The following is a 23,225-nucleotide window of genomic DNA, read 5'->3' on the forward strand; positions in this document are numbered from 1 at the left end:
AATCTTTTAAATATAATTTGACCCATTTGATTTGAACATCAATTATTAATACTATTATGTCAGGGAATATTGAGGTTTCAGGCCACTGCCAGAGTATATTGAGTTAGCAATTCTACAGATTCTTCCACTGTTTTCAGCTGCAAATTTTTAGTCCAACAGCTTTTAGCAGCCACCTACTTCATATTTCCCAATCTGCTATCTACTAAAAAACAAGCTGAAATGAAAGTTTAAGGTAAAATTAGATGAACAGACTTATTAATAGTTTTTTATTTTAAATACAACTTTAAAAGGCCTTTGCATGAAAGTGTCCACTTAATTATAGTATATGGGCAGCCACAAGTGGTAACTATTCCTTCCTGGCTCACAAAGCATTTATTTTTTATTTCTAGTTTCATGCCAGTATTGAGGTAAAAGGAAGTCTTAATGTCATGTAAGGGCAGGCACTTCCACTTGAATTCAATGTGGCATATTTTTAAAGTCTTCCTACTACATAGTCACATATTTTCTTCTTCAAAGGTTTCTTTTCATTCTCTCTTTCTGCTTCCTTGATTTCCCCTCTGCAATTCCAACACCTCCTCCACCCTCCATCTTTTTGTCTTACCTCTTGAATTTTAAGGTTCATTTTACGTTTTGTGGTCTTCAGTTCCTCTTCAACAATGGCTGCATTCTTCTAAAAGCAGAAGGAGAAAAGATTCTAAATAATCTGAAATGACAGGAAGAAATTGTCTATCGGTATATCAGATCAAATCAGGTTTTTTTCTGGCAACCTATAAATGCTATTTTTAATATGGTTATAAATAGTCTTTGTTATAAGTCTGAAGTAATTATTACCATGAGTTATTTAACAGGAAAGCTATTTTATTACTTTGATACATGATTTCTATAATTTCCTCTTTTATATCATAAACAGTGATTACTTGCACCCACCTCCTACATATAATTCAATAATTAGAGGTCAATCTGGCAATTGACAGACATTTTACTTACAGGATATATTCTTAATTTTTTAAAGAACTCTATTTTTTCCAGCTTCAAATATTATTCGTGCTTACAAGCTGAGGATGAAAAACACAGCTTTCCCTACTTATTCTCTATTAAGATAAATGGCACCACAATCTCAGATGTAAAACCTCAGAACCATCTTTGCCTTCTTTATTTACTGCCTTCAGTCCTTCCCAGTACCATATTCTAGCATATCTTTTTTTTTTTTTTACAGAACATTCCTCTTTCCTTTCAAAATGCCACAACCCTAGCTCAGACCTAATTTGGCTCATGCCTCAAATAATGCTATGGATTCCTAATTGGTTTCCCTGCCTCCAGTTTCTCTCCCTCTATATTGCTAAATTTGTTTTCCTGTTTTCATTATGTCACTTCCATATCAAAAATCTTAATCACTCCCCATAGGATCAACCCCAACTACTAATTATTCGTGATTTTCAGATGCTGTATAATGTCATTGCTAGCTAATATCCAACTTATTTCCCACAAACAAATCCTCACTCTTGTAAGGCTAGTTTATATATTTCTCCTAGCTGTACCCAGTAGAAAGATCCAGGTTCAAACCTGGGTAACAAGAAGATAACAGGCATGTGTGATCTTGGACAAGTGATTTATCCCAGGGACCCAGTACTATCATTGTTAAAAAAATGGGGACAATAATATCCTATTCACAAGATTTTGCAAAGATTACACAAAATAACACGTGGAATATCTATTACATTGCCTAGCCCATGAAGGGAGAACAACATTGTTAGTTTCTTTTCCAAGTAGTCCTTATTCTTTGCTGCCTCTGCGTGTGCTCCTTGAAATGTCCTCACCCCTACACTTTGCTTCTAAAGGTCCTATGCCTTCCCTGAAGCCTGCCTAATCTATTCCAGATAGGGCATCCTCACCCTCTCAAACATGTCTGAACACAAAGCCCTTACTTGGCAATATTCACTTTTTGTCCTATACTATACTGTTCTGTAACACTTTCTATACTTATTTTTCCCTTTTGAATTTTTCATGCTGTGGCTTGTTCTCCCAACTAGCATATGAGTTCCTGAAGAGCACAGGCTCTATCTCATACCTCTGGACCCACACCATCACTTGTATGGGGTAAGAGTTGTACAGTGCAAATCTAATAGGCCAAGAATCCTCAAATCAACATGCCAAATGTCAAATGCCAAGAATCCTCGTATCGACATCACCTATTTTTAAAAGTCAGTGTCATAGGTCTGTTGCCTCCTCCAGCTAACACCTAACAGTGTGTTTACACTTCAGAACTCTTAGACTCAAACCTTTGTTTGCGAGGCAATCTCCAGAGTGGCAGTCAATCTTTGCACCTCATCTTGTGCCTTGTCTTCTTCCTCTTGTACAGCTCTCAGTTGCTGGCGCAAATTCACAACTTCAAGATGCAACAGCTTCAGGTCCTTAGAATGCTCTTCCTGTACTGTATTCAGTCGATCTTTCAGAAAAGCTACCAGACAGCACAAGAGGGGCATCAAGCAGCAGAAAGAAGGTCAGTAAAGTAAATCAAGCACCTACACAGGACCACATTTCTGATGATTCTTATCTCTATACCTGTTTTCTGAGGATTCAAATCCTTTTCAGTTTGCAGCCGGAAGATGTTCATCTTCAAGGACTGAATGAGGCTTTCAAGACGGCACATTCGATTTACCAGAAACTCACAGTTCTTCCATAAAATATCTGTTTTTCCTGCACAAATTGCTTCATTTTGGATAGGACTAATGACTTTCTGGCTGTCCAGGTCTTCTAAACAGTTTGGAGCCTCCAAATAGCCTCTGGGACAAAGATCCCAAAATAACAATATTATGCAATGCAATTTCTACTACGGTAATGCCCAAAACTGAGTCAATGTAACATTTCCAATAAGAATAATAATTGGAGCCCACGAACATGGTGGGCTTCTGACTCTCCCTCCACGCAGGGACATGCTAATCAATTCCCTCCGAGAAGTGATTAATTGACACAGATCAATTCCCTCTGAGGGAAAGTCAGAAACAAGTTGAGAGACTCTTCTGTATCTGGTAACTGAGAAAATATCCACATTGACTAGGTAGGAAAAGCTGACGCACACTCAGGTCCAAACCTCACCCCAGGAACTGTGCCATCCAATTAAGAAGGTATCCCCAACACGTATTCTCTCCCTGAGGAGAGAAGCGTTTGGACCTCATATTTAGCACCCTAACTCTAAGATTCCCCACAGTGTGGCTCTGAATTCACCTGCCTCTAGGAGCAGAAGTGATTAGGCATACCCGAGTCTCCCCAGACCACAGAACACAGAGGTGATTACACATGGGTGTGTAGGCACTTACAGAGGCTTCATCCCCCAGGATCAGGATAGAGAAGGGCCTACAACTCAAAGCTCCCAGTTTCTGCCTGGAAGGGGTTTGCCAATGTACTCTGTCAACTGCTGCTGTTACCAGTTGAGTTTCATACAAGCCTGCATCAGGGAATTAACTGGGCTGACAAACATAACCTCTGGCAGCCTAAAGGGGAGTTTGGCAGCCCCCAAGCCTATTCCCCTGGCTCACTCCATCAATAACTACAGTCTACCAATTCCTCCTGGAAAAACTTTTTCCATGCATCAAGCGCCCTAACTTTTATAACTTCTACTTGAGGGACTGCATTTTAAACCTCGTAGCTCTAGGGACAGAAAGGATTAGGAATACGAGAGTCTCATATGAGAATCTTCCCAAATCACAATACTAAGAGGTGGTTTTAAACAGGAGTGCAAGCAGTTCCAGGGACCACACTTCTTGGAAGCAGTGCGGAGAAAGGGCTGAAACACACAGTTCTGGTTTTCACTAATAAGGATTTCTCTATACATTCTCCCAGTGAATACTTGATGGTCTGGCTTCTAACTAACTTGCATCAGGGAATTAACGGGGCAGGCAAACAATACACCTCTGGCAGCCTAAATGAGAGCTTGGTACTTGCCAAGACTTCTCCCCTAGCTTGCCCTAGCAATAACTCCAAGTCTACAGAAGCTTCCTAAAAGTAGTTTGTCCACTCATCAAGTGACATAACTCCTACAGCTCTCATACAAGGACTACCTCCTTAGCCACCCAGTTCTGGAAGCTGATTTGGCTGTGCATTTTCAAGTCTCTCTAGACCACAGAAAACAAAAAGGTAGACATACAACGGGCCCACTCCCAGTGCCGTACCCTCAGAGGATGTAGTCTGAATGACAGTAGTATAGGTATTTGCCACAGAGCTTCTCCCTGGCTTAGAGTAGAGAGAGATAAATGCCTGCCTTAGTGCAGATAGATAATGCCTGCTTTAGTGCAATAAGGGATAAATACCTGCTCTCAGCTTCACCCTGAGGATAGAAGGAACTGGAACATGCATCTAACACCCTAACATTTTCAGCTGCATCTAGAGAGCGTGGCTTCTGTCTTACTGCTCTCATGGTACTAACAAGACTCGGCACATCTTAATCTTCTGGGGCCACCAAAAACAGAGATATCAGATTGTACAAACACAGAGATTTGAGAGACACATTATAATTTCTGGCTCTATGAATTGGTAAGATCTCCTACATGAGGGCCAGTTTGACAAGACTGGGAGAGGTTACTGTCTTACTCAATGTACAGAAACCAACACAGAAAGTTAAAAAAAAAAAAAAAAAAGAATAGGAAAATATGTTCCAAATAAACGAATAAGACAAATCTCCAGAAACCAGTCCTACTGAAATGGAGATATGTGGTTTTTCCAAGAGGCAATTCAAAATAATGGTCATAAAGATGCTCGCCAAGGTCAGGAGAATAATGCAAGAACAAACAGAATTTCAACAAAAGACAGTAAGAAAGTATAAAAAAGTACCCAACAAATCATATAGCCGAAGAATACAGTAAGAGAACTGAAAAAATTCAATAGAGGGGTTCAATGGCAGACTATATCAAGTGGAAGTGAATAAGTAAATCTGATGACAGGTCACTGATAATCATCCAATGTGAGGAGCAGAAAGAAAAAAAATGAAAAGGAGTGAAGATAGCTTATGGAACTTATGAGATACCATCAACAGAACAATATGCCCATTATCAAAATTGCAGAAGGAAAAGTGAAAGGAATAGAAAACATATTCGAAGAAATAATAACAAAAAACTTCCCGAGCCTGGGGAAGGACATAGAAATCCAGATCCAAGAAACCCAAAGGACAACAAACAAGATAAATTCAGAGTTCCACAGTCCCATACTTAGACACTTATATAGTTTGGATGTTTGTTCCCTCCGAATCTCGTGTTGAAATGTGATCCCCATTGCTGGAGGTAGGGCCTGGTGGGAACTATCTGGGTCACGGGACAGCTCACTCATGAATGGCTTGGCAATGAGTGAGTTCTCACTTTTTGTCCACAGAAGAGCTGGCTATCTAAAGGAGCCTGGCATCTCATCCTCTTTCTCTCACTTCCTCTCTCATCATGTGACTCACCTGCTCCCCCTTGGCCTTCCACCATGATTGGTGGCTTCCTGAGGCCCTCATCAGAAGGTAAACAGATGCTGGTGCCATGCTTTTTAGCCTGCAGAATTATAAGCCAAATAAATGTCTTTTCTCTATAAATTACCCAGCCTTAAGTATTCCTTTATAAGCAACACAAAATAGATTAACACAGAAAGTTGGAAACAAATAGTGAGGCACTGCTATAAAGGTACTTGAAAATGTAAAAGTAGCTTTGGAACTGGGCAATGGGCAGAGATTGGAAGAGTTTGGAGGGCTCAGAAGAAAACAGGAAAACAAGGGAAAGCAGAACTTCTCAGAGACTTAAGTGGTTGTGATGAAAATGCCAACAGAAATATAGACAGAGGACATGCTGCTGAGATCTCAGATATAGACAGAGGACAGGCTGATGAGGTCTCAGATAAAAATGAGGAAGTTACCGGAAAATAGAGTAAAGGTCACCCATGTGACACCCTAGCAAAGAACTTGGCTGCACTGTGTCCATGCCCTTAGGGATCTGTGGAAGTCTGAACTTAAGAGTGATGTCCTAGGGTATCAAGCAGAAGAAATCTGTAAGCAGTAAAATGCTCCAGAAGTGAGGCGGCTGCTTTTAACAGTCTACAATTAGATATAGGAGCAAAGAAATGACTTAAGGTTGAAACTTACATTGAAAATTGAAGCACAATATAAAAATTTGGAAAATTTACAGCCTAGCCATGTGGTAGAGAACAAAAGAACATTTTCAGGAAAGGAATTCAAGTGGCCTGTGGAGCAACCATTTGCTAGAGAGATTAGCATGACTAAAAGGAAGCCAGATGCTAATAGCCAACGCAATGGGGAAAAGGCTCTGAAGGCATTTCAGAAATCTTTGAAGCAGCCCCTCTCATCACAGGCCCAGAGGCCTAGGATGAAAGAATGGTTTTGGGGACTGGGTGTCACTGCCCTGCACCACCTCAGGAGTGCTCCCCACATCCTGGCTGTTCCAGCTCTCACCAGGGCTCAAAGGGCCCCAAATACAGCTCAGGCCACTGCTTCAGAGGACATAGGCCATAAGCCTTTGTAGTTTCCATGTGGTGCTAAGCTTGCAGGCATGTGGAATGCAAGAATGAAGGAGGTCTGGCAGCTTCCACCTGGATTTCAGAGGATGTATGAGAAAGTGTGAGTGCCCATGCAGAAGCTGCCTGCAAAGGCTCTGCTCCTGCAACAGACTTGTTAGGGCAGCACTGAAGGGCAATATGGGACTGGAGTCCCCACAAATGGTCCACCTGAGGGCACTGCTCAGGGGAGCTGTGGGAATGAACCCACCCTCCAGACCCTAGAAGGGCAGAGCCACTGGCAGCTTTCACCCTGAGCCTGTAAAAGCCACAGGCACTCAACTCCAACCCTTGAGAGCAGCCACGGGGGCTGCAACCTGCAAAACCAGAGGGGCAGAGCTGCTCAGGGCTTTGCTAGCCTATCTGGCATACCAGTGTACCCAGGATGTGGGACACAGTCAAAGATTGTTTTGGAGCTTTAAATTGTAGGACCCACTGCTCCTTTCTTTTAGCCAATTTCTTCCTTTCGGAATGGGAATGTTTACCCCATGTTTGTACCACATTATATCTTGGAAGTAAATAACTTTCATTTTGTCTTACAGGTTCATAGGTGGAAAGAACTTGCCTTGAGTCTCAGATGAGACTTTGGAATTCAGATTTGGGACTTTTGAATTAACACTGGAATAAGTTAAGCCTTTAGGGTACTATTGAGAAGGGATGATTATATTTTGCAGTGTGAGAAGAACATGAGATTTGGGGGCATATGACATAGTTTGGATGTCTGTCCCCTCCAAATCTCATGTTGAAATGTGATCTCCATTGTTAGAGGTAGGGCCTGGTGGAAGCTGTTAGGTCACAGGGGCAGATCCCTCATGAATGGCTTGGTGCCCTCCCCATGGTAATGAGTGACTTCTCACTCTGTTAGTTCACACTGGTTGTTTAAAGGGGCCTGGCACCTCCTCCTCTCTCTTGCTCCCTCTCTCACCATGTGACTCACCTGCTCCGCCTTTGCCTTCCACCATGATTGTAAGCTTCCTGAGGCCTCAACAGAAGTTGAGTAGTTGCTGGCACCATGTTTTTACAGCCTGCAGAACTATGAACCAAATATATCTCTCTTCTTTATGAATTACCCAGTCTCAAGTATCCCTTTATAGCAATGCAGAATGGACTAATGCAGACACATTGACATCAAATTGTCAAAAGTTAAAAACAAAGATTTTTAAAAGCATCAAGGGAAAAGTAGCTTGTTACATACAGGAGAACCCATATTAGACTATCAATGAAGTTTTCAACAGAAACCTAGTAGGCAAGAAGAAAGTGGAATATACAGTCAAAATCCCGAAAGAAAAATACAACTGTCAGCCAAGAATACTATACTCAGCAATGCTATCTTTCAAAAACAAAGGGGCAATAAAGACTTTCTCAGACAAACAAAAGGTGAAGGAGTTTATTGCCACTACCTTTACAAGAAAAGCTAAAGAAAGTTCTTCAAGCTGAAGGAAAAACAAAGCATAAAAATCACTAGTAAAAGTACTGTCAAATTCAAATCACTCTAATGCTGTAATAGCAGGTTATTGATCAATTATATCTCTAGTATACAGGTTAAAAGACAAAACTAATAAAAACAACTATAGCTACAATAATTTGCTAAGAGATACACATTATAAACACATGTAATTTGTGACATTAAGAACATAAATAGTGAGAGCAGGGAGAGTGAAAGTGTGGAGTTCGGGCACGCAGTAAAACTTAAATTGTTATCACTTTAAAATAGCCTATTGTGTTTTTTTGCAATCCTCAGAATAACCACACAGCAAAATGAGAACACATTGGATAACTAGAAGAAATGGATTAATTCCTAGAAACATGTAACCTACCAAGACTGAATAATGAAGAAACTGAAAATCTGAACAGGCCAATAAAGAGTAAGAAGATTGAATCAGTAATAAAAAGTTTCCTCCTATCAAATAAAAACCCAGTACCAGATGGCATCACTGCGAATTTCTACCAAACATTTAATGCAGAATACCAATTCTTTTCAAGCTGTCAAAACATTGAAGAGGAGGGAATACATCAAATTCATTTTACAAGGTCAGCATTACCCTGAAATTAAAGGCAGACAAAGACACTAAAAGAAAAGAAAATTACAGGTAAATATTCCTGAATACAGACGCAAAAATTATCAATAAAAACATCAGCGGCTGGTACAGTGGTTCATGCCTGTAATCCCAGCACTGTGGGAGGCCGAGGCGGGCAGATCACGAGACCAGGAGTTTGAGACAAGCCTAACCAACATGGGGAAACCCTGTATTTATTGAAAATACAAAAATTAGCCAGGCGTGGTGGCACATGCCTGTAATCCCAGATCCTCAGGAGGCTGAGGCAGGAGAATTGCTTGAACCCAGGAGGCAGAGGTTGCAGTGAGCCAAGACTGCACCACTGCACTCCAACCTGGGTGACACAGCAAGACTCGGTCTCAAAAACAAACAAAACAAAAAACAAACAAACAAAAAAAACACTACCAAACCATATTCCACGGTACAGTAAAAGGATCATTCACCACGATGAAGTGAGATTCATCCCTGAGATGTAACAACAGTTCAACATGTGCAAATCCATAAATGTGATCCACTGTATTAATAGAATGAAGGATAAAAATTATATAATCATCTCAATAGATGCAGAGAAAGCATTTAACAAAATTCAATAGTTTCATAATAAAAACTCTCAACATCAAAGGTATAGAAGGAATGTACTTCAACATAATAAAGGCCATATATGATAAGCCTACAGCTAACATCATGCTCAATGGTGAGAAGTTGAAAGCTTCTGATCAGGACTGAGATAAGGATGCCCATTCTTACCACTTCTATTCAATGTACTGTTTTAAGTCCTAGCCAAAGCAATTAGAAAAGAAAAAGAAATAAAAGAAATCCAAACAGGAAAGGAAGAAGTGAAATTGTCTCTTTTTGTTGAAGACATACAAAATCTTATGTACAGAAAACCCTAAAGACTCTACCAAAAAATGATTACAATAAATGAATTCAGTCAAGTTGCAGGATACAAAATCAACATACAAAAAATCAGTAGCATTTCTATCCACTAACAATGAACTATCTGAAAAAGAAATTAAGAAAATAATCCCATTTACAAGAGCATCAAAAAAAAAAAGCTACTGAGGAATAAGTTTAACCAAGGAGGTGAAAGATCTGTACAATGAAAACTCTAAAAGGCTGATGAAAGAAATTGAGGATGACACAAATACAGTAATAAGTTATGCAATGACAAGGATACGTTCTGAGATATGTGTTGTTAGGTGATTTTGTCATTGTACAAACATCATAGAGTACATTTACACAAACATAGATGCTATAGCCCACTCCTTACCTAGGCTATATCTCCTGGGCTATAAACCGGTATAGCATGTTACTGTACTGAATACTGTAGGTAAATGTAAAACAATGGTAAGTATTTGTATATCCAAACATAGAAAAGGTGATGCCTTGCACTGCAATGTTACCATGGCTATGACATCACCAGATAATAGGAATTTTTCAGCTCCATTACAGTCTTATGGGACTACCATCTAATATACACTCTGTCACTGACTGAAAGGACCTTATGTGCCACATGACTGTAAATTGAAAGATATCCCAGGTTTATGGATTAAAAGAATTAATACTGTGAAAACGTCTATAATACCCAAAGTCATCTACAGATTCACTGCAATCCCTATTAAAATCCCAATGTCATTCTTCATAGAAATAGAAAAACCTGAAAATTCATATGGAACCACAAAAGACCCCCAAAATAGCCAAACCAATCCTGAGCAAAAATAACAAAGGTGGAGGCAGCACATTAGCTAATTTCAAATATATTACAAAGATATAGTAATAAAGAGAGCACAGTATCTGCACAAAAAGATACACTGTCCAACATACCTAGGCTATATCTCCTGGGCTATAAACCGGTATAGCATGTTACTGTACTGAATACTGTAGGCAAATGTAAAACAATGGTAAGTATTTGTATATCTAAACATTTCTACATAACAACACATATCTCAACGAAATATGATAGGCAGCCCAGAAGTAAACCTATGCATTTATGGTCAATTGATTTTCAACAAAGGTGCCAAGAATACACAATGGGAAAGGACAGTCTCTTCAATCAAGTACTAGGAAAACTGGCTATCCATATATAGAAGAATGAAATTGGGCCCTTATTTCACCCCATATACTAGAATCAGCTCAGAATGGATTAAAGACAAATGTAAAACATAAGACCTGAAACTAAAACTACTAGAAGAAAACATAAGGGAAAACCTCTTTAACATTGGTCTCAGCAATGATTTCTTGGATATGACTCCCAAAGCACAGGCAACAAAAGCAAAAATAGACAAATAGGAATGCATCAAACTAAAAGGCTTCTGCACAGCAATGGAAACAATCACCAGAATGAAGAAACATCTCACAGATTGGGAGAAGATACTTGCAAATCATACATCTGATAAAGGACTAATATTCAAAATATACAAGAAACTCAAACTACTCAATAATAAGAAAACAACCTTATTTTTTTAACATGGGCAAAAAACCAGAATAGACATTCCTCAAATGAAGACATACAAATGGCCAACAGATACATAAAAACAAAACTCAACATCACAAATCATCAGGGAAATACAAATTAAAACCACAATGAGAAAACCTCACACCTGTTAGAATGGCTATTATCAAAAAGATGAAAGATAACAAGTTGGCAAGGGTACTGAGAAAAGGGAATCTCCTGTACACAGCTGATGGGAATGTAAATTAGTATAGCCATTTTGGAGAACAGTATGGAGGCTTCTCAAAACACTAAAAGCAGAACTGCCATAGGATCCAGCAATCCCACTTCTGGGTACACATCCTAAGGAATTGAAATCAGTATGTTAAAGGGATATATGCACTCCTATATAAAGGGATATAGCACTATTCACAATAGCCAAGATACAGAAACAACCTAAATGCCCATCAATAGGGAAATAAGCCAGGCATGGAAAAACAAATATGCATGATTTCACTTATATGTAAATCTTAAAAAGTCAAACTCACAGAAGTAGAATGTAGAACAGTAGTTAACAAAGGCTGGGTAAAGGAGAGGAGGTAGATAGGGAAAGAAGAGATTGTTCATCAGAGTACAAAGCTCCAGTTTAAGAGGAGGTATAAGTTCTAGCGATCCACTGCAAAGTACATTGAGTATAATTAATAATAATGTATTGCATATTTCAAAATTCTTAAAAGAGTAATTTTAAATCTTTTTGCCACAAGGAAATAAGTATGTGAGGTAATAGATATGTTAGTTAGCCTGATTCAATAATTCTACAATGTATGCATGCATCATAGCATTACATTTTACCCCATAAATATATACAATTATTTGTCAATTAAAAATGAAATATAAAAAAAGAAAAAAGAATAGACTCTTTAGTTAACAAGCATTTATTAACCATTTCAATTTTAAATATATTTCTTGTTATTAGGTAAAGATGAGGCCAATGTGGGATAAATGAGGACCACTGACTTTTAATTGTTGTTTATTTTAATATGGATTTTTCATAAACCTTTTCTTGTTATGTAGAAACAAGTGATACATAAAACATGTTAAATATTTAAGGTGTGATAATTAGGTACCTAATTAAGTATGTCAAATTGTCCCTGTTTGCAGATGACATGACTGTATATTTAGAAAACACCATCGTCTCAGCCCAAAATCTCCTTAAGCTGATAAGCAACTTCAGCAAACTCTCAGGATACAAAATCAATGTGCAAAAATCACAAGCATTCTTATACACCAATAACAGACAAACAGAGAGCCAAATCATAAATGAATTCCCATTCACAATAGCTTCAAAGAGAATAAAATACCTAGGAATCCAACTTACAAGGGATGTGAAGAACCTCTTCAAGGAGAACTACAAACCACTGTTCAGTGAAATAAAAGAGGACACAAACAAATGGAAGAACATTCCATGCTCATGGATAGGAAGAATCAATATCATGAAAATGGCCATACTGCTCAAGGTAATTTATAGATTCAATCCCCATGAAGCTACCAATGAGTTTCTTCACAGAATTGGAAAAAACTGCTTTAAAGTTCATATGAAACCAAAAAAGACCCCGCATTGCCAAGACAATCCTAAGCCAAAAGAAAAAAGCTGGAGGCATCACGCCACCTGACTTCAAACTATACTACAAGGCTACAGTAACCAAAATAGCATGGTACTGGTACCAAAACAGAGATATAGACCAATGGAACAGAACAGAGCCCCTAATACCACACATCTACAGCCATCTGATCTTTGACAAACCTGACAAAAACAAGAAATGGGGAAAGGAATCCCTATTTAATAAATGGTGCTGGGAAAATTGGCTAGCCATAAGTAGAAAGCTGAAACTGGATCCTTTCCTTACTCCTTATACGAAAATTAATTCAAGATGGATTAGAGACTTAAATGTTAGACCTAATGCCATAAAAACCCTAGAAGAAAAACTAGGTAATACCATTCAGGACATAGGCATGGGCAAGGACTTCATGTCTAAAACACCAAAAGCAATGACAACAAAAGCCAAAATCGACAAATGCGATCTAATTAAACTAAAGAGCTTCTGCACAGCAAAAGAAACTACCATCAGAGTGAACAAGCAACCTACAGAATGGAAGAAAATTTTTGCAATCTACTTATCTGACAAAGGGCTAATATCCAGAACCTACAAAGAACTCAGACAAATTTACAAGAAAAAAACCCCACCAAAAAGTGGGAAAGGATATGAACAGACATTTCTCAAAAGAAGACATCTATACAGCCAACAGACACATGAAAAGATGCTCATCATCACTCGCCATCAGAGAAATGCAAATCAAAACCACAATGAGATACCATCTCACACCCGTTAGAATGCCAATCATTAAAAAGTCAGGAAACAATAGGTGCTGGAGAGGATGTGGAAAAATAGGAACACTTTTACACTGTTGATGGGACTGTAAACTAGTTCAACCATTGTGGAAAACAGTGTGGCAATTCCTCAAGGATCTAGAACTAGAAATACCATTTGACCCAGTCTACCCATTACTGGGTATATACCCAAAGGATTATAAATCATGCTGCCATAAAGACACATGCACACATGTGTTTACTGTGGCACTATTCACAATAGCAAAGACTTGGAATCAACCCAAATGTCCATCAGTGACAGACTGGATTAAGAAAATGTGGCACATATACACCATGGAATACTATGCAGCCATAAAAAAGGATGAGTTCGTGTCCTTTGTAGGGACATGGATGCAGCTGGAAACCATCATTCTTAGCAAACTATCACAAGAACAGAAAACCAAACACTGCATGTTCTCACTCATAGGTGGGAATTGAACAATGAGATCACTTGGACACAGGAAGGGGAACATCACACACCAGGGCCTATTGTGAGGAGGGGGAGAGGGGAGGGATAGCATTAGGAGATATACCTAATGTAAATGAAGAGTTAATGGGTGCAGCACACCAACATGGCACATGTATACACATGTAACAAACCTGCATGTTGTGCACATGTACCCTATAAAGTGTAATAAAAAATAAATAAATAAAAATATGTTAAATATTTAAGGTGTGATAAGATACATAATACATGTATATAAAATATGTATGCATATATGTATATTTTATATGCATAAAAATGTTAAATGTTAATTCTATTATAGTGAACTATTAAAGTCTGCATGGAGGCAATATGTTCATGTTTTTAGAAAATTTTTAAATTCATAATAAATATTCCTATTGTGTTACCAACATACTCAACATTTGAACCAAATTTAATCTTTAACTGCTAAAGGGTTATTTATTTCATGGGTGCTATAACAACTATATTGTGAATAAAGGATTATTTATTCCATAGGTGCAATACCCACTATACTAATTTGATACCTTTCGTGAGAGACACTCAGGAAATATACATGTAATTTTTTAAAAATCACACCAGTAAACTCTAAATTGGCTGCTTAAGCCCACAGATTCTGCAGGCCATTGATAATCCAACTTTTAATTACTTCTTTAGAGGCACTAGGGGAAAAAACAATTTTTTTTGAGTATCTCATTCTAAATTATAAAATTTTTAAAGACTTCAAAAACCTCTTTTAATTTACAATAAATATGGGAGAAGAAAATGACCAAATTAATGGCATGAAGCAACATTCTAGCTTTTAACCTTAATATGTCTCTTTTTATTTTAAAATAAGAACCAATCTTTTTTTATTACATGAAAAATTACATTTGTTTTTAATCAAGCGAACAGAATACCGAAGTTTATATACCTAATTAACACATTTTAAGTATCTGTTTAGGAAAGAAGTGATAGTAACTCTAGCTCTACCACAGAATGACAACTCTTCATTTTGTAAATGTTTTCTAAGTAATGCTCAAATGAAAATTATTTCTCAGTTCTTTTGCAAATATCCATCTCATCTGCCAAACTACTGTGACTTAATAAGTAGTGAAGCAAAATTCTTCAACCTACAGAGATCTAGTTCATTTTTGTTACCTTTTTTCACCAAAATCCAACATTATTAGGTCATCCCTCAGTGAACTGGTCTGTTCCTCAACTATTCTCATCCTTTGCTGAAGTACTGTGAATGTTTCAGAAGCTGTAGCATTGATGTGGGTTGGAGAAAGGACCGGTCTGGACGCTGCAGTCTCCATATGTACCTAAGAATACAGTCACAATCTTAGTGTGGTACGTCCTATTATTGTTCAAAAATAGTCACTGCCATTCCTGTGCCAGGATTAGGCATCACTGTCCTGTTGAACTCAGGAATGGTCATGTGTTCTGCTTTGGCCAATTAAATGTAGGTGGAAGTTATGAAAGCCAGCTTGTTCTTCACCATCTCTCTCTTTTCCCTCCCCCATGAGATGAGCAACATCCCAGGCAGGACTTTCTCCATGCACTAGGGTCCCAAGGTGACGATGACATCAAACAGACCCACAACCCATTCATGATATACAGTGTGCATGTCATGACATACAATAAACCTATGTTGTTGTAAGCCAGTAAGATTGTTGAGTAGTTTATTTCATCATAATTTAATCTATTCTATTTGCCACTATTAGTCACACACGAGGACCTATGACTTGCTGAGGGAAAGGCTTTTATTACTAGCCATTTTCATCATAACATTATTACCATTCAACCTTCTTGAAAAACATTCTATACTTGGACTTCTGTACAGCTGTCATAAAATAAATGATTTACCAACTATGTATCCTACATTGAAGCAGCATTTTTAAAAATAACATGCAACCTTAACTTCAAGCAAAAGCAAAGACCTTTCTACAGCTATTGACATCAAATTTCCACAGGCTCCTCCCCCAAAACCCAATGAAAATAAGAATAGTGAGAATACTCTTTCAAGATATTAGTGACAGAAGCAGAATTAGCTTATACGTGGTCCCAACGTGTAAATGAATCGTGTTCAATGACAAAGTAATTGATGAAAACTTTAAAAACATTTTCCTGCAACTCCATCCTGTACAGACATTTCTCTACTAATCATGCTGTAAACCTCAGCCATTTCTAGGGATCGTGTTCATATGGGAATGTGTTCATAAGGGTCCAACTTGGAGTATCAGGAATACACCTTGTTACCACTTCCTACGTAATTAGGTATCTCCCTGACCCTCACCTTCCTGTAAGTGAAAGGGGGGTCCACCTCATGTTCAAGTTGCTGAAGGTGGTCCCAGGACCCAGGGCAAGAATTCATGAAGTGGGAGGACTCGTGGGAGCAAGAATCATGGTGGGGCTGAGCTTGCTATACCTGCTGAGGATGTTTCTTCATCCTGAAATAGCTCTCCAATTCACTTTCTATCTCTTCTCACAGGTCCCAGAAAATGGTCTATTTTTTTCTTTTTTGAGGCGGAGTCTTGCTCTGTCACCTAAGCTGGACTGAAATGGAGCAATCTTGGCTCACTGCAACCTCCACCTCCTGAGTTCAAGCAATCCTCCCACCTCAGCCTCCCGGGTAGCTGAGATTACAGGTGTGTACCACCAGGCCCAGCTAATTTTTTTTTTTTTTTTTTTTTTTTTTTTTGTATTTTTAGTAGACACGAGGTTTCACTATGTTGGCCAGGCTGGTCTCAAACTCCTGACCTCAAGTGATCCGCCAGCCTCAGTCTCCCAAAGTGCTGGCATTACAGGCATGAGCCATCACACCCAGCCTGTTTTTCTTTTTACTCTTATTATGGTGTTTCTGACCAGAATTTTTCTTTCATGCCCTACTGTGAAACAATGCATTTTTTGACACAAGCTTTTTGCATTCTTTAGATCTGCTGTTAAGTCAGCTTAACGACATGGGGTGAAAGAAGCTCCCTTCTATTAACTAACTTTCTTTTTTTTCAGTTCATTCCTGAAGGAAAGACAAAGACATGCAGATACTGATGCAGTCTCTGGACATACAAAGATTCAAAGTAGGGTTCGTCTATATTTCTGGGGGAAAAAAAAACAGATGTGGAGACTCCTGGTAATGTTACCACATGAGCCGGTATAGTATTCCTCAAGTAGTAAAAGGAAGAGCCTCTGAGTAAGCCCATAGGGCTGGATCAGCTGCCATAAACCAGGGCTGGAGTTGGGGGAGCCACCAATAGCACTGGGTGGGCAAAAAATGGAGGGGTAACAACGGAGAAACACCTCCATGCTATTTTCTGTCACCTGCTGTCCAGCTACTGACCTAGAGATAAATCAGGCCAAAGGTGGGGAGAAAAAGTAAGGAAAGGTTGGCTAACAGGTGTGTGCAGACACAGCTCCTTTGTTCTCTCTCCAAAGGCAGCAGAAAAGCTCATGACCCCAGCCTCGCCTCAGCGGCACACTCATGTGAATATTCTGGCCAAAGAGACTTTGGGCAGAAGTTTGCAAAAGGGCTCCTAGGCAGGATTTTGTTTTTCTAAATAAAAAGGAGAGAAAAGATGGCACCTGTCTTTTCCTACCCCCTTACAATTCCCAGAGCGTTCTATCAGTCAGGCATGCAGCACCTCACTCTCAAATACAAAGAGCCAAGGATCACCATGGTCTGATAAACACAAGGAAAAGACAGTGCACCTCAGACTAACATGACATTTGGGCAAAACCAGTAATCTTCAAACTCTGCTTATGTGAGATTTAAAACTTTTGTTTTTTTGTTTTAGTCACTTTCTTCTCCATACGGTAGGCCCAGGCATTAGCTGGTGGAAAAAAAGTAGAAGGAAGAAGTAAAAATGACAAGCAGTGCCACAGCGGGGGAGGGAGAACAATTTCTGTGGCAATTTATTAGGCCCAGGTAGCCAGTTATAATACAGAGTCTTGTCCATGTTCATTTATATCAGAAGCCAAGCACATAATACTAATATGCATTTTGCAAAAGTCTATCTTCGGAAAAAAATATATAGGAAATGGAGAAGCTCCCCCACATAGTTTGAATAGGATGCAGATTCCCAACTAAAATTTTTTCATGTCATTGTTCAAATGTCTAGTTTTGTTGATATTTCCCTAAGGAACCTATGATCTGTATTAAATGCTCACATTCACTCTCCAGGACATGTGTACATTCAGCCATGAAATGAAAATGGCAAATCATTTAAGTTGCTTCATTTGTTTTAAAAAAAAGAAGGTCCAACATGTCGTGGTAGGAATTTGGTTTGCATCCACACCCAATGCCATCCGACCCTGCTCTACACTGAAGCTTCTCAGGCTTCCACAGAGAAAATATACTTTCAAAAAGGAGGAACCAACTTGCCCCGGTCTCTGAGGGGCAGGAGGTTTGTAGAAAATTCACCCTAAGAAGGGGGAGATTGAGGTGACTGGGACACTGATTGATGGTAGGCAGGGGACAAAGCTTTTGAGTGAAATATATGGTGTTGTCCTTAAAATATCCTCTTAGTCAATCGCTGAGAATCCTGTTCAGGTCATCAAAGTTGCTGATGCAAAAATTAAATAAGCCAATCTGGCCTTTGGGGATTTACTAAAAACAGATCTCATGGCCAGGCACAGTGGCTCATGCCTGTAGTCCCAGCATTTTTGAAAGGCCCATGTGAGAGGATCACTTGAGGCCGGGAGTTCCAGACCAGCCTGGCCCACATGGCAAGACCCTATTCTCTACCAAAAATGTTTAAAAATGAGCTGGGCACAATGGCCTGTGCCTGTAGCCCTAGCTACTCGGGAGGCTGAGGCACATGGATCACTTGAGCCCAGGAGGTACAGGCTTCAGTGAGCTATGATTGTGCCACTGCACCCCAGCCTGGGTGACAAAGCAAGACCCTGTCTCTAAAAAAATAAAAATAAAAACAAGTCTCAGGGTTAGCTGAAAACCTTCCCTCCCAACCACCACCTCCACTTCCCACCATGGGAAAACAAAAACAAAACCAAACAATGCCAAGGTCAGGAGAGTCCTTGGAAGCAAGGGAGGGGGCAGTGATGGCTGAGCAGCAAGAGGACAGTCTTAAAGCCACCAGGCAGAGTCCCCAAGTATCTGGGAGGCTGTTAAAGTATGAGATAAGAACTTTCAATCCAGTAAATTAATCTACCAAGTTGGGGCTTAAAGTTAAAGAAAGATTTTCATTTTCACTGCAGTTGCTCATACCCTTGTCTGTCCTCCCTATCTGGTAGGCCCAAGGCAGAGCAGAAATGCCACCCACACCCATACACACATAAATACACACACACTCTCCATTGGCCACTTGGCAGATCCTCATAAGTCATAGTTCTATGGCTCATAGCCCAAGAAGAACAGTATTACATGAAAAGAATCTACCTCTACTGGCTGACATTCTAGCAAAGAGAAAACAGCTTTAACATATCTGTGCTTTGTTGTGTTTGAAAAGGAGCAAATATTGATTGCTGCCCTGAACCTAAGTCCTAATGCTTGATAGTAACAGCAATAAAAATACTGAGATATAAACTTTTAATTTTAAAAAAGTTCATTCATAACTAATTTCTATGCATATATCATTATCAAACTAATAGAATTCTGTCTTAATGTTTAGGAAGAAAATTTCCAAAGAGCTTCTAGGCAGGTAACCTTATGGAAAGCATGGCAAGAAAAAGACCAATGTCACAAGTAATATACTAGTAAAAGCCAGATGACTTTTAAAAGAGAACACTTGCTTCTGTGGACACAGGCTCCATTCCTACACCTGGCAATAGGTGCACACTGGCAAAAGCATATACAAGTATATGCCATTGGTTCCAAAATAACAGTCCAGGGAGTCAATGTTGTTTATCACAACCACTGGAAAATAATATGGTAACACTATCTTCATTCACTCACACATCTAACAAACATTTCCTGAACATTTACCAAGAGCTAGACACTGTTATAGGCAATGGCACGGGGCGTGGACGGGGTAGAGCAGTACCGACAAAACTCCCTGCCTTTGTGGAGCTTATATTCCAGTTGAAGAAGACAGTAAGTAAAATACATAGTCTGTTTATTGGTGATAAGTGCAAAGGAGGAAAGTGAAATAGGAAAGAACATGGGATGAAGGCTGCAGGGCAGGTTTTCATTTTAAGTAGTGTGGTCAAAGAAAGCCTCATAAGATTTGAGCAAAGACCTGCTATATAGATATCAGAGGGCAGAAAGGCCCAGAAGACGGAAACAGCAAGTGCAAAGGCCTGAAGTTAGAAGGTCTGATGAGTTCACATACAATAAAGACGTGGGTTTGGCTGGAGAGGAAGGAGTAACACAGAGAACACTGACAGATGAAGTGAGAGGGTAATAATAAAACCAGAATACGGCCGGAAGCGGTGGTTCACGCCTGTAATCCCAGCACTTTGGGAGGCCGAGACGGGAGGATCACGAGGTCAGCAGAACGAGACCATCCTGGCTAACACGGTGAAACCCTGTCTCTACTAAAAGTACAAAAAAAAAAAAAAAAAAAATTGCCGGGCGTGATGGCATGTGCCTGTAGTCCCAGCTATTCAGGAGGCTGAGGCACAAGAAAGGCGTGAACCCAGGAAAGGGAGCTTGCAGTGAGCTGAGATCGCACCACTGCACTCCAGCCTGGGCGACTGAGTGAGACTCTATCTCAAAGAAAAAAAATAAATAGATCAGAATACACAGGGCCTTGAAGGCCAATGTAAAAGTCTGGCTTTTGCTGTCAGTGATTCTCAGAGCCACTGGGGGTCTATAGCTGAGGAATGCTATCTAACTTTCCTTTTAACTGGATCACTTTGACTCCCTCCCACTCCAAATGGTGGAAGAACAAGAGCAGAAGTAGAGATGCTACCGGTCAGAACCAAGGTGACAGCAGTGGTATTCTTACTGTAAGAGAGGTTAGTGGCTAGATATATTTGAAAGATAGCTTTTGCTGATGCATTAGATATGAGATATGAGGGAAAGGCAAAAGCCAAGATTACTCCAAGGTTTTTGGCCTGGACGGTGCTATCACTGAGACAACGGAAACTTATTAAGGAAGAATCCGTTTCGTGGAAAAGATAGTAGTTTTTAAAATGTCAAATTTAAAACATGAAAGATACATTATTGAATTTGTGGATCTAAAGTTTGGGGATGAGGTGTGGACTGGAGATTAGTTTCTGAAGAGCTCAAGAAAACCATAAGGCGGGATAACAGAACAGAAAGGACTAAAGGACCTAGTCCTGAGCATGCCAAGATTAACAAATTAGAAGCACGTGTGTGCGGGCATTTACGGCAGACTAACAGAACTTCCCCAAAGTGGGGTCAAAATAGACACTTTTCTATCTTTCGAGCCCAGTACAGTGCCTGGGAAATTATGGGTGGTAAATAAACAGGAGAATACTTCGACAGGAACTTAACGAATGTCTATTCCGTTCTAGCAAAAGCGCCAGGTACTGCAGAAGCCGTAAAGAACAAGTGCAAATTCCTGACACCTATATTCTGGTAAGCAAGCCAGGGAGGATTAACTGGGGGTAAAAAGCAAACATTAACGCCGAAATAGCCTTCCCAGGAACTTATTAACCTCCAACTTAACACATAAATAAAGGTGGTATTGGGCTTATGTGGAGGCTTCCGCGGCTATCTCCCATCCCTCAGCTGGAGCCAGGCCAATGCAAACTTCACTCCTAATGGCTTTCATCAGCAGCCAACGCCGAAGAGCCTTAAATCAGGGCCCTGAGGTCCAGGGAGTGAGACTGGACTCCGTCAGGACAGGGAGAGGGCGCCAGGGAGTGATGACTGTCCTTATCTGGGCCGACGCCTCTCCCCAACGAGCCTCCGACCCCAGCTCACCCGCCCAGGGCCCGGCAGCCTCACCCTACAGTCCATCTGTCCGCCTGAGGCTCCGTACTGCTGCAGGCGAGCGGGTTTCCTTGAAACTAACAAAGCGTTTTAAACCAACCCGCTCCCCGGCGCAGTAGCTCCGGTACGCAGGCGCACCCGTGGCGGGGCATGTCGGGAACTGTAGTTTTCCTGGCCCAGGGGGGCCCTCCGCACTGGGCGGGACCCAGGCCGGCATCCGGCGGCGCTCAGGGAATGCGTAGCGTCGTGAACCGAATGACGACAGGCTCCATTGTGCTGGCGAGCGGGACACGCCGGGATATGTAGTTTCTGGCCGCTACCCTCCGGGAGGTCCTGTGCTATCTACTTCACAGTGACTTGTCTCTGCCTGGTGAACTCGCGGTGTTCTGCTAATCTTGGTAAATACATACCCTACAGCAGGGTAACGAGCATAAAAATTGGTTAAAAATTCAGAGCTTAAGCATTCTTCTCGTTAAAGGAAAAATCATGTCCCTCTTCGTCCTCGTCCATGATGGCCACATGGAGAATAAAACACAGAAATGTGCTTTCTGGTCTTTCGTCTCTTCAGCATAAATTATTTCTTGCCCTGTCGACAAGATAATAGGTATTTGTAAGTTTGAGTTGAAGTAGCTATGAAACGAAAAAGAACATTGAACTACCCCTGGGTTTTTTGGTGGTTTGCTTTTTTGAGATAGGGCCTTCCTCTGTGGCCCAGGGTGGATTACAGTGGTGCGATCTCTGCTCACTGCAGCCTCGACCTCCCGAGCTCAAGCGATCCTCCAATCTCAGCCTCCCCCGTAGCTGGGACCACAGGCGCGCGCCACCACGTCTGGCTAATTTTTGTATTTTTTCGTGGAGGCGGAGTTATCACCATATTGCTCAGGCTAGTCTGGAACTCCTGGGCTCAAGCCATCCGCCCACCTCGGCCTCCCAAAGTCCTGGGATTACAGGCGTGCATCACCACGCCAGCGTTTCTGGGTTGTTTTGCTTTAAGAATACGTATTCTCACTTAAGGGAAAGACTTCTATAGTGCAAAGACAACGCAGCTTTGCGTTTTGGTAGCTGGAAGAACACCTGTTATCCCTGCCAGGGCAATTAAAATGCATTTCTCTCTTCTCCCTAAGAGTGCAGCCAAGAATCACTTCAGCCCTCTCATATAAGCAATCAGATCCGAGATGAGACCTCATTTACTTAGCCTGACAATTGATCTTGCTATTCTAATTCTTTTCATAGCCAAGCCTCAACGTGAGATGGAGAGACTGCCCATCAAACCACGGCCATATTCATCAAGCTTTGAGCCGATCCGGTGAAGGAGAAATGAGCACTGCATGCATTATTCAGGGAAAGGGACCAAATAAAGCTTTTAATAGGAAGTGAAAATGTGTTTTAAAGCGTCAGTGCGAAGAGCCAATTATTTTTATTATGTATGTTTTATCTTACAATGACCTCTGGTTTATCAGTGGAATTAAGAAATC

At 40.3% G+C, this 23,225-nt stretch overlaps 1 protein-coding gene across 1 annotated transcript in view; it reads right to left on the reverse strand.

Moving 5' to 3' along the window:
* The window catches only part of CCDC150 (coiled-coil domain containing 150), a 100,841-nt gene extending 78,929 nt beyond the window's left edge, over window positions 1-21,912 (reverse strand). The window contains exons 1-5 of the mRNA XM_010381609.2: window positions 21,766-21,912; window positions 15,054-15,217; window positions 2,563-2,783; window positions 2,280-2,458; window positions 602-670 (exon numbers count right to left, since the gene is read on the reverse strand). Coding sequence (XP_010379911.1) covers window positions 602-670; window positions 2,280-2,458; window positions 2,563-2,783; window positions 15,054-15,217; window positions 21,766-21,777 — 645 coding nt within the window. The 5' untranslated portion in view covers window positions 21,778-21,912. The remainder of the gene's footprint in view (window positions 1-601; window positions 671-2,279; window positions 2,459-2,562; window positions 2,784-15,053; window positions 15,218-21,765) is intronic.
* Window positions 21,913-23,225: the final 1,313 nt, after the last annotated feature.

Source organism: Rhinopithecus roxellana, chromosome 14 (genome assembly GCF_007565055.1).
Source record: "Rhinopithecus roxellana isolate Shanxi Qingling chromosome 14, ASM756505v1, whole genome shotgun sequence".
Classification (NCBI taxonomy): domain Eukaryota; kingdom Metazoa; phylum Chordata; class Mammalia; order Primates; family Cercopithecidae; genus Rhinopithecus; species Rhinopithecus roxellana.